Raw genomic sequence first — 12087 nt, forward strand, 5'->3', positions numbered from 1 at the left:
CTTACTATTAAGCAATAATTAAAACCTAAAAGTGTCGATATTATGAATATGCAAATATTGTATAAATAGAAATGCATTGGTGGGGGCTCAAGAGCTAACAAGGTGATTAGAGGAAGTATGTTCCCTCACAAAAGAGTTAGTCTTAGGACCCTGAGAGAATGATTGAGCCATGGTTGTCCTTCATTAGACCTGATGATGTGAGAGCAGGCTAGAATGAGAGAGTCAACTCAGAGAGTAATGTAGGTATCTGCGCACTCCAGGTGAGAGGTAGGAGGTGTTACATAGTTCATAGCCACCCCACATACCTGTTATATATGTTTATGTGCTCTCCCGCTTTAGAATTAAAAAAACCTTGAGAGCAGGAAGCATTTCATTTTTGTCATTGTATCCTCACAACCTAGCATACTGTCTGGCACATACTAGGCATTTAATTAATGCTTGATGATTTTTTGATTGATCATAAACATCATTTTTTTCCAGTCTATTCTCTTCAAGAGGTGAAATGATAGCTTCCCCCCCCCCAAAAAAAAAACCCTAAGTGAGGAGAGAGTATATAATTGAAAATATGAAAAACAGAGATGTAACCAGCTCTCCTTCGTGAGTAAACTCATCTGCACTTCCTTGATTAGGTCAGAGAACAACTGTTACATAAGTCTTTTTAAAAGATTATATTAGCAATGCAGTCTCCCAGTTCAGGAAGGCTAAAACATGTAGCCCACATTCTCACCGTTCTGTTATGTAACTGAAAAAAATTAGGAACATTATAAAGTTAAACTGAGAACACTAGGAAAAGGAGAGATGTCAGAGAACTTGAGTTCTACATCCAACTTAGGACACTTGGGCCAAAAAAAAATCCTGCATGACATGCACACATTTAATCAGCTTCCTGGCCCTTGGTTTCCTCATCAGTTAAATTCGAGGATTAGACTAGATGATCCCCAAGGCTCATTCCTGCCCTAACATCCTATGATTCATAGATTCTGTAGCACTTCTCAAAAGGCTGAAAACAAAACAAAATGATAGGTTTCATTTTATAATTATCCTGAAAGGTAATCTTCTAATATTACTAAGGGAAAGGAAATCATGATTTACTACTGTGCAAGTGCAAGGTCAAAGAGCACATGCAGAAGAGATTATCAGATCTCATAATTTCCACTGGGGCCCTTAGTGCCTCTATGTCACCAGGCTTCACCATCTGTAATATCCACCTGCTAGGATGAAATGCAAGCCAGGGTGTTTTAAAAAAAAGAACCCTGTCACATCTAAGGCACTGTATCTTAGAGAGAAATGCCTGACATAGTTTCCATCGTCACCAGATCCTCCTTCCCACCCCACACACCCTGCTTCTATTTAAATCCCAAACACACTATTGTGCTCAACGTCATTTACTCAGGGCCATTGACAGGACAGAGATAGGAGAAGAGAACAGCATGGCCCCTGAAGAAAAGCCAAAGGAGAAGCCAGCTCAAAGAGCGATAAAGAAGATCCGAACAGCCTCTCTAGTTATAAGTCTAGCTCGAGGCTGGCAGCAGTGGGCCAATGAGAATAGTACGAAGCAAGCACAAGAACCTTCAGGGTGGCAGCCTGGTGGGTCTAAGGAAGCAGGTGAGTCACCCAAAGAGAGCGAAAATACCAAACCATTAGAGTCCCTACAGGAAAAACAAAGTATAGGAGGAGGACAGAGGTGTCCACTGGCAAAGCCATTTTCAAATAGAGACAGGGAGTGTTTAAACAACTTTGCTGATGATGAACCTGAGGAGACTCACATTAAAAGGAAAGAGGTCACCAAAACGGTGGTCAACAAAGTCTATGAGCGAGGAGGGGATGTGAGCCTTCTCAGCCACAGATACGAGAATGATGGGACCAACTCCAAATCTTGGCAGGAAGGAAAAGACTTGGATCACATTGACAAGATCCTGAACAACCATACTTCTCCAACCAGGAGGAGGAAGTGCTTGAATCTGGTCTCTGAACTGACCAAAGGTTGGAAAGAAATAGAGCAAGAGGAACCCACCAGCCGTAGTGACAGCATAGACACTGAGGACAGTGGCTATGGAGGGGATTCTGAAGAGCGGCTAGAGCAGGAGGCCAACAAGCAAGAAGGAGACCATGTGACTGTAGCCAGGATTAAGCGACCCATGCCTTCACAGTAAGTGAATTCATGCTACACTAGGGTGGCCCTTTCTCCCTGGAAAGAGACTCTCTAGGTCCACAATAAAGACAAAAGAGTGCTACATTTCTCTTTTTCCTTCCTTCCTTCCCTCCTTCCTTCCCTCCCTCCTTCCCTTCTTCCTTCTTTCCTTCCTTCCTTCCTTCCTTCCTTCCTCTTTTTCTTCCTCTCTTCCTTCCTTCCTTCCTCAATGAGACAAAAGCTGCTGGGATAGGACCATGAATTTAAAATGCATGTATTATTATGAAACACAGACAGCCTAGTGAGTAGAAGTCTTGCCTTGGAAACAAAAAAATCCAGGCTCAATCACTACCGCGGATACATTAATGCTGATAGCTATCATTTAGAAAGAACTTTAAGGTTTGCAAAGTGCTTAACCTTTGTTATGCCATTTGGTCCTCACAACTCTGTAAGGCAGGTGCTGTTATCATCCTCACTTTACAGATGGGGAAACAGGCAGAGAGAGGTCAAGTAACTCTGCCAGGGTCACACAGCTAATAAATGCCTGATGCAAGCCTTGAACTCAGGTTTTTCATGACTCCAGGTCCAGTACTCTATCTACTATACCACCTAACTTCCTTTCATATATGGGCTCTGTGACACTGGGCAACTCACTAAACCTCTCAGGGACGCCAGGAAACTCTGCCTATAAGTTTCAGGCCAGTTATTAAGTTTCATGACTTCAGGGAATTTTCATGCTGAGAGTTCCCTGCACTGATAAAACACAGGCTTAGAGCAAATATAGATACATGCATACACATATATGTGTGTACATGTATTTATAACATATAATATATATGTACGCATACAGTTTACATATACATCAACTTTATTTCACATATGTTTAGAGCTCCAAAGTTTGGAGAATTTTTCTCACAAGCACTGTGAATAAGCTAGGTAGTCTAAGTGTTATCTCCTTCTTACAGAGTTGAGAATATTAAGGTTTTGTAAACTGTTTAATGTAGGATTATAAGCTTATCTATTTAAAGGTGAACCGCCCCCTACTCCAACTCTCTCATAATAAGATTCAAACAGTATAAGGCCAAGGCAATATACAAATATTGAGTGCCAGCCCTGCAATTCAAACCCAGGCTCACTGAATTCCAAACCTAGCACACTTTTCATTGCACTGAATTGCTAGATCTCTTCATTCCAAACCTACTGCTCTTTCTTCCACATCACAATATTTTGGTCTGTGCTCCCTTAAAGACACAGTTGTTCAGCTGTTTTAGTCGTGGCTGACTTCATGACCTCATTTGAAGGTTTTCTTGACAAAAAATATTGGACTGGTTTGCAACTTCCTTCTTCAGCTCATTTTAAAAATGAGGAAACTGAGGCAGAGTTGAGTGACTTGCTTAGGGTCACACAGTTACTAAGTATCTGGGGCTTGATTTGGACTTAGAAAGATGAGAATTCTATCCATTGTATGGATAGATGGCACTCTATCCATTGTACCACCTAGCTGTCTGTTAAAGATCTATACATATCATTTAAAGAAGTGCCCACAGTATTGGGTTTCTGCTTTCTATTTTGAGACAAACCTCTAATCTACATCCTCAGAACAGCTAAAGCCACCTGTGAGTGGTATTTATTCTTAATGAAGTATGTGATTCACTTCAGCAATTCCTTGCTGAAATACCTCATTCCTTTGGAAAATGGTAAACAAGATGCAGAGGCTGTCAATCAGCTGGGGAATGCCTGCCCTGTTTCTAACTTAATCTATAAAATTACTCAAGTAATATCCATGGCAGAGAATCTCTATGCAATTTTACTTCCTTCCAAAGTAGGAGCATATATTTTGGAGGACTGATGTTAGGGGTCTTTCCCTTAATGGGAATCACAGAAATGTACACTGGACCCTCTTGTGATGTTTCTTGAGGGGAATAAAATATTTTGCTCAATTCTTAAAGAGATGGAATAGATCTGTGATTTCATTGGTCTAAGGAATTCCTAGGTAAGAAAGTTCCCTTTACCAATGCAGGGTCCTTCTCTACTTTACAGTCTTAGAAAGTTGCTCAAAATACAAAGAGGTTAAATTACTTGCACAGGGCATAAAGACATTATATGTCAGAGACAGGATTTGGGGGCAGCTAGATGGCGCAGTGAATAGAGCATGGGCCCTGGAGTCAGGAAGACCTGACCTCAAATCCAACCTCAGACACTTAACACTTACCAGCCATGTTACCTTGGGTTACACTTAACCCCAATTGCCCTGCCTTCCCCCCCTCCAAAAAGCAAAGAAAAAAAAAAGAGAGAGAGAGAGAGACAGGATTTGAATAAAGGTCTTCCTAGCTATAAGTTTAATCTTCTATACCACATTGCCCTTCATGTTGTTTGTTGTTCAGTCATTTCAATCATGTCTGACTTTTTGTGACCTCATTTGGGGTTTTCTTGGCAAAGAAACTAGGATGGTTTGCCATTTCCTTCTTTAGCTTATTTTACAGATGAAGAAACTGAGGAAAACAGGGTTAGGTGATTTGTCCAAGTTCACATAGCTAGTAAAACTCTGAGGCCAGTTTTGAATTCACAAAGATGAGCCTTCCTGACTCCAATCCTGGTATACTATCCCAAGTTCAAAGACTTTTATAACAAAAACACAAACTAATGTTTCTATAGTGATTCAGTCACAGAGTTTTTCTCCTATAACTCTATGAAGTAGGTAGGGGAGATATTATTATTACCATTTTGCAGTTGAAGAAATTGAGGTTGGGAGCAAGGTTCAAGGACTCATTTGTGGTCACCCAAATAGTGTCTCAGGAAAAATTTCCATCCAGGCCTCCCAGCTCCCAGTTCAACACTCTTTATGCTAAACTATGAACAAAGCTATTTGGCTTATCAAAATTGAAGGACCCAATTTTAACAAGATCCTGGATATACTGGACATTTTCCAAAATAAAGAAAAGGTGGTGGCTAGGAGGTACAGTGAATAGAGTACCGGCCCTGGAGTCAGTAGGACCTGAGTTCAAATTCAGCCTCAGACACTTAACACAAAACTAGCCATGTGACCTTGGACAAGTCACTTAACCCCAATTGCCCTACCTTCCTCCATCAAAAAAAGCAAAAAAGAATCAGGTGAAAATAGTTTTATAATCAAGAAAAATACCTTTTATTTTAGTACAATTCTTCCATTTTACATTTCAGCTCTGGGTTCATAGTGGCTCAGAATATGGGAAAGTTTAAAGCTCTGAAGAAACATGGAAAAAAATATATCATCCTATGTGGATACCTACAGTTTCACATTTTTAAAAGTTAAAAAAAAAGAATTATGATTTCTATATCCTTCCAAAGTTATGCTTTGATTTCTCATCAGTGGCACAGAGATGAGCCCAGACTCTCAAAGGAAAGACCACAACCTTAGGCTCTTACTCAGCTCAAAATGCAGTGAAAACAGACTCATCAAGAAATTCTATATCTGTCACACTGAGGACCAGCCTAGCTGAGCTCAAATATTTACTCATCATCAGAAAGTTTGACGCTTTCTTTAGTTAGGTGATGACTTTTTTTTTATTTCAAACAATGAGAGGCATTGTTGCTTAATGGCTAGAGAGTTTACCTTGCTCTGATATATAATGGTTTTGTGGCCTTGGATAAGTCACTTAACTTCTCAGTGCCTCAGAGGCTGAGTTGCAGAGAACATACTAATCGGCATTGGTAGAAGAAGTTTGACCAGGAGTTCCCTGGTCAGGTAGGCTAGGCCTACCCTAACAACCCATAAAATTATCTACTAAGGAAGACATGTAAGAGTGGCTATCTATATCGTGGAAAGAGCATGCACATTGATGGACTCTCAGCTCTTTTGGAAGCATAACCAAGGACTGAATGGAGAACTATTCCCAAGCCAGGAAGATCCGGGTCCAAGTCGTGCTTCTAAGACATATTGGCTGCATGACCTGGACAAGACATCTTTCAGCATTTTCAGCAATTCTCTAAGACAGAGATTCTTACCATTGAGTCTATGAGCTTTAAAAAATATATATTTTTTGATAAGTATATTTTAACATAGTTGATTTACTTTGGAATCTTATGTACTTTATTTTTTGCATTTCAAAACGATTTTGAGAAAGGGTTCATAGGCTTTACTAGGCTACCAGATAAGTACGTGAATACACACACAAAAGTTAAGAACTGTTCCAAGACTATTAGCAGGGATCAAACCTGCACTGGTAGATAATAATTCCTTTTACCAATGAAATCATAGGTGTAGACCAAAAAAAAACCCCAAATAATACCTAAACACAATTAAGCTCAAATGCCAAATACTCTCAGATGCTTTTGGCCCATAAAGTTATGAAAATAAAATAACCAGTCTGGTGCAAAGCTCAATGGATTGAGAGTCTATGGACCTGGATACCAATCTTAACATTGCCACTAGCTCAAAGTATGAATTTTATAAAATCTAACTTCTCTGAATCTTGGTTCCATCATCTATAAAGTGACAGGGCTGGCAGGGATGGCCATCCTTGTTTCTTCCAATTCTAATATTTTATAGTTGTATAAGATCTGGATTTTCCCTCTTTCTTCATATTAATTTTGGATTGCATAATCAGAGAAAAGATAAAACCAGCCCTGATGCAAGGTCTATTATGATTTAAAGAATGTAGCTAGTATGACCCAATTACCACTACTTTTTTCCTGTGTCTTTGAGATCTATGCAAGAGCACTGATTACCTTTAATCTCTTTCCTAGTTTCTCTATTCCGTATCCTCTGCCACCATTTCTATCCTTAATGAGAACATGTAGTACTAGAAATCAGTTTATATCAGCATCCTTGAATGTCAGAGGTAATTCTAGACCAGTCCAGGCTGCTTCTCCAGAAATCTAAATTCCAAGATTGCCTACTGAGACTCTCACATGGTTTTTATAACCAGGATTGCCGGTGCCTACAGCTGGGAGCAGGGAGCCAGCTATATTAAGAGATCCACTCTGAGAAAGGCTTTCATTTCCAGATCTCAACCATTCCATCTCTCAAATAAATGGAAATAAATCTAAGTGCTATTGATTATCTGAGGACTTTAGAAATTTAAAGCATCCAAGTAAGAGAAAAATGGGTTTAAGGTGGCTAAGGTTTTCTTCAGGTTGTAGAAAAACAAATCTGTCTCAACACAGGTAATTAAAGAGAAGAGATGCCATCTGTGTCTTACTGTGTCTTCCTCCCTTTCCCAATCAGAGAATTCAGGTGAAATGGTCAGATAGGTAGTTAGACAACTACCCCATTTAAAAAGTCTATTCCCCCTGTGAAGATAATTGGAATTTAAAGAAAGCAGCTAGAGACCAAAAGCAATTCTATTAAATAATGAAAATTTAGTATTGAGTGGAAAAAATTCACTTTTCTCATTTGTTTTATTCTAATATATTTTAGCATCATTCTATTCACATTAAATTTCCATTATTTCTTTTCTAACCAAATATGATTATCACTTTTCCAGCCTAACCATCTCCCTTCTGTAGGCTGTCTAAATTATCACCTTATTCCCTGTTAAAATTCTAACCAAAATCAGGTTATGATCCAATTTTCACTTTTCCCTCTCCTACCATGTTCTTCCTAACTTTTTCTTCACACTTCCATTTTTCCACTGTCTCCCACAGGTTTTCTGTATTTTTGCCTCCCCAGCTTTTTGGAAATCCCTTGTTCCTGAGACTTTCCTGCTGGGATTTAAAATAAAGTCTCTTTGCCACTGGCCAGGGTTGTTTTTCTCCATCTACCTAATTTTTCTTAAGAAAATTCAATGGAGAACATGAGAAGAGGTCCATCCAGATGGAAAGGAACTAGCCTGTTTTTCTAAAGACCAGACTATGGATTTTTTAAAACAGAGTTTCCTTTGGTTTTCATCTGCTTTCTTGTCTGACTGGGCAAGGCAGGGGGAGGGAGAGAAGGAAAGGGGAGAGTTAGGAGGATAAGAGGAATGAAGGACCATATCTGTGACTCTGTGATTACCCTTAGAAATAAATAACTAAGGCTCAGAAGTTAAATTCAGGGTAACACAGCTAGTAAGCATCTGAATATGAATCCAAAACTTATTGAGTGGTGGAAATTCATTTCTTTCCTCAAATACTAAGAGACTATAATTTTGATACCTGTAAAATATATTGTTTGTAGCAAATTCGATCATTTTAATTTTAGCAAAGGGAAAAATAAGTATGATGATAGAGTACTGGATACAGGTCTCATGTTTTGAAAAACTCAACCCTAGATTTAGTGAAAATCTGCCATCTAGTGGTTTTCATTCTCATTTTGACAGAGATAAAAGTATGGGTATTCACATTTGTCACTGCAATGTCAAATGGAATGAAAATATCAATGGAATTACCCAGTTCATTCTTTTAAAGAAATATTTATTAACATCTGTGTAAGACTAAGGATGTTTCGATCATGATTTGACCCCAAGTTCAGTCGTTGTTCAGTCACCTTTTCAGTCTATGTCTGATTCTTTGTGACTCTATTTGGGGTTTTCTTGGCAAAGATAATGGAGTAGTTTGCCATTTCCTCCTCCAGATCATTTTATAGCTGAGAAACTGAGGCAAACAGGGTTAAGTGACTTGCCCAGGGTCACACAGCTAGTAAGGGTCAGAGGCCACATTTGAACTCAGAAAGAAGAGTCTTCCTGACACCAGGCCCAGCACTCTATCCATTGTGCCACCTAGCTGCCCTCAGTTTGACCCAAACCATTTCATTAAATGAAATAAATACTAAACATATGTTAATTATTGTTGTTGAGCAAATAAGAATTGAATATATAACTTAGAGAGTTACTTCCATCTTTTCTAGGGTTGCCTGCATAGTTCTTGTATTGACTAATTTTCTGGTGTTTTTTGCTAGTATCAAAATTTTGTTTTATGGTTAACATTCTAGTATCCTTCAGAACAGCATTTATATTTGCTATTTAAGCTTTGGGCAATTGATAATCATGAATAGGACAAACCAGTGAGGTTTGTACATGTGCATGCACTGGATTTAGGAAAATCTATTATTTTTTTTATAAAAATTTAAAACAGACTCAGTAGAGGGAATTTACATTTATGATTGCAAAAGGACTCATCTCAAAGGTCATAGGATCATGAAATTTTGAAATGGAAAGGACATTAGAGACCACTGAGTCTATCTACCTCATGTTATAAATGAGGAAACTGAGGCACAGGGAGGTTATATGACTTGTGCAGGTCCTTTAAAAGTGATTCCATTTCTAAAACATGTAATTTTCAAAAATGCCTTTACCTTGTGATTCTGAAATAAGTACTACAGGGTGACAAGGGGGAAAAGGATTATCATAGAAGAGTATTTTAATAACTTTGATATCCCTTGGTGTTGAAACTATTTCCTTTCTCACTTTTAGGGCAAGCCGGTTTGCAGAGAACCTCAGCAGCAAGGCCCAGAGGAAATACAGCCAAGTGAACAGCATGACGGGGAGATGGCAAAAATGGGCTGATGAGCATCTGCAATACCAAAAGCTGAATCCCTTTAGTGAAGAGTTTGATCATGAGCTGGCCATGTCCACCCGTCTGCACAAAGGGGACGAGGGTTATGGGCGCCCCAAAGAGGGAACAAAAACTGCTGAACGGGCCAAGCGAGCAGAAGAGCACATCTACCGGGAAATCATGGATCTGTGCTTTGTCATCCGAACGATGGCTCGCCACAGACGGGATGGCAAAATCCAAGTCACCTTTGGGGAACTCTTTGACAGATATGTACGGATTTCTGATAAGGTGGTGGGCATTCTTATGAGAGCCAGGAAACATGGACTTGTTCACTTTGAAGGAGAAATGCTATGGCAAGGCCGAGATGACGATGTGGTAATTACGCTCTTGGAGTGATCTTATAGCCATATGAGTGTATCATAGGATCTATCTTATCTTGACATTAACTACAAATGGAGAAGACGTGTAAATGCAAGCTACTGAGTATCAGATATGCAAATATTAAATTATTATTTTTACAACTTTATGGCAATTTGGATCTTCTTCCATCTAGGAGAAATTTTGGGACATCTGAGAAAATAGACACAAATGGTTAATATCATTTAATAATGCCACTTATATTTGAAATGCCATTTTTATCCAAAATAACATAGGCCACTTTCTGATCTAAAATCATGGGCTGTTTAATGCAGAAGTGTCGATGAGTTTTCAGCAAAGGTATAAATCATAAGGATTAATTAAGAAAGGTAGTAACAATAGGAAAAAGCAGAAATAGTATGAGCAGTTTACATTTCTATCATGGCATCATCTCATTAGATCCTCAAGATTAGATCCTCAAGATTTCCATTACACTCCTCTAAGTAAGTAGTGCAAATATCACTATTCCAGATGAGAAAACATAGGCTCAAAGGGGTTGTGATTAGGCCACACAGCTAGTACTAATGCTAAGTTGAGACTCAAACCCATTTTTCTGACTCCAAGTCCAACACTGTTTCTAGAACCAAAGACTTTGAGGTCTGTCAATTTTTTTTTACTGAAGTATCTCTTATTAATAGTCATTAAACTAAATCTAAATTTTATTTAAACTATTTTATTTATATTGTTTTCTTGGAATTATAGCATCCCACAGATCCCAAAGTCATTAAATGTGATCCTGAAATCCTTCAGGACTCCCATATGAGCTCAGGCTACTGGGCAAGTCACCAGGAGTCTTGCCATCCTTCCTTCATGGGGCCTACTCATTGGGTGCCATGTACAAGCAGTACATCCAAACACAAATCCCTGGTGCTCTTAGATACTTTCCACTATGTGATGTTTAGGACAACAGGGCTCAAATATCCAACAGAGAGAGGATAATTCTTCAATTCAACAAATATTTATTAAGGAACTACTATTTTCAAGGATAAGACAAAATGACAAAACAGTCCCTGCCCTCAAGTTTCATTAGTTCCCAGAGTTTATGACTCTATAGAAATATATAGATCATTAGAGGGAGAATTATTTTATAAAATGTACATAAAAATCTCATGAAACATCAGTAATATCTTATGATATTATTGGAAATGACTGACCATTTTTCCTGTGTTCTGCCTCCAGAAAATGACAAAAAAAAAACTAATGAAAACGTTTTTGAAGTTAAAATTAATTTAAACTCCTGTTTTTTCAATAAAAATTCTCTGTTTCAATGTTTCAATAAACATTCCCTGTCAAACAACAAAGCTTAAAAAATAGGACTCATTGTGTAAAACAGTAGGACATAGACAACTGCCAACAGCATTAATTCATAGTGGATGTTTCTTCATTAACATAGAGAAACAATTTCATATATCATGTCGAGTTCCAAGAATGAAGTGGAAAGATTTAATTTCCCTTACATAAATAGAGCACAAATGATGACAAGGTAAATACATGTCACATGAGGAGTGGAACTAATGACATGATATGAGGGATTACCATAGTTCTATAAGATTTAGCAAAAGTTACTAAGGACGGATCTAAGTCTACCTTCAAAGTATAATTTCTAATATGAATAAAGCATATATAAATATTTCATAATTACAAGGACTATATAATCACAACATACTGCCCTTTGTAACAATATCCATTCACACTACAATCTAATATGAGCACAGGCAGGGGAAAATACCAGTTTGAGTCAGAGATTTCTGGGGGGTTATTTACGTCTTTCTGTTAAGGAGGTTCTCTTTCAAACTGAAAGTTCAAATGTCTTCTCAATGAAGAAGAGGTGTACATTTTTCCTTCAATGGAGTTTGAACAAAATAAAAATTAGCTACAAAAAAATTTAATGTGTGTGTGTATGTTTAATAAGTTCAACAGAATACACCATTCTACCCCAATAATAAAACTCTTGTCAAACTTTAGCAGCAAACTATTCAGGAATAAAGACTATTTTTCAACAAATTCTTGTATCTCTGTGTTTCCATTTGTTGGTAAAGCAAATATAAAGAAAACTCCATATAGTCATCGTCTTGCATGAGACACGC

General features: G+C 38.1%; 1 protein-coding gene across 1 annotated transcript; it reads left to right on the forward strand.

Moving 5' to 3' along the window:
* Positions 1 to 1372: 1372 nt before the first annotated feature.
* Positions 1373 to 11073, forward strand: ABRA (actin binding Rho activating protein). Its single transcript, XM_069080905.1, has 2 exons — positions 1373 to 2149; positions 9502 to 11073. The coding sequence occupies exons 1-2, from the start codon at positions 1431 to 1433 to the stop codon at positions 9977 to 9979; spliced, it is 1197 nt and encodes a 398-aa protein (XP_068937006.1). The 5' UTR covers positions 1373 to 1430; the 3' UTR covers positions 9980 to 11073.
* Positions 11074 to 12087: the final 1014 nt, after the last annotated feature.

Source organism: Petaurus breviceps, unplaced genomic scaffold (assembly GCF_028583685.1).
Source record: "Petaurus breviceps papuanus isolate PSGF00001 unplaced genomic scaffold, PetGlider_PUasm1.0 98, whole genome shotgun sequence".
NCBI classification, from domain to species: domain Eukaryota; kingdom Metazoa; phylum Chordata; class Mammalia; order Diprotodontia; family Petauridae; genus Petaurus; species Petaurus breviceps.

Excerpts from the sequence above, each read along its gene's own strand:
- ABRA (XM_069080905.1), top strand. The coding sequence starts at position 1,431 with ATGGCCCCTGAAGAAAAGCCAAAGGAGAAGCCAGCTCAAAGAGCGATA. Across the intron at positions 2,150-9,501 it reads AAGCGACCCATGCCTTCACA|GGCAAGCCGGTTTGCAGAGA; the intron begins GTAAGTGAATTC and ends TCTCACTTTTAG.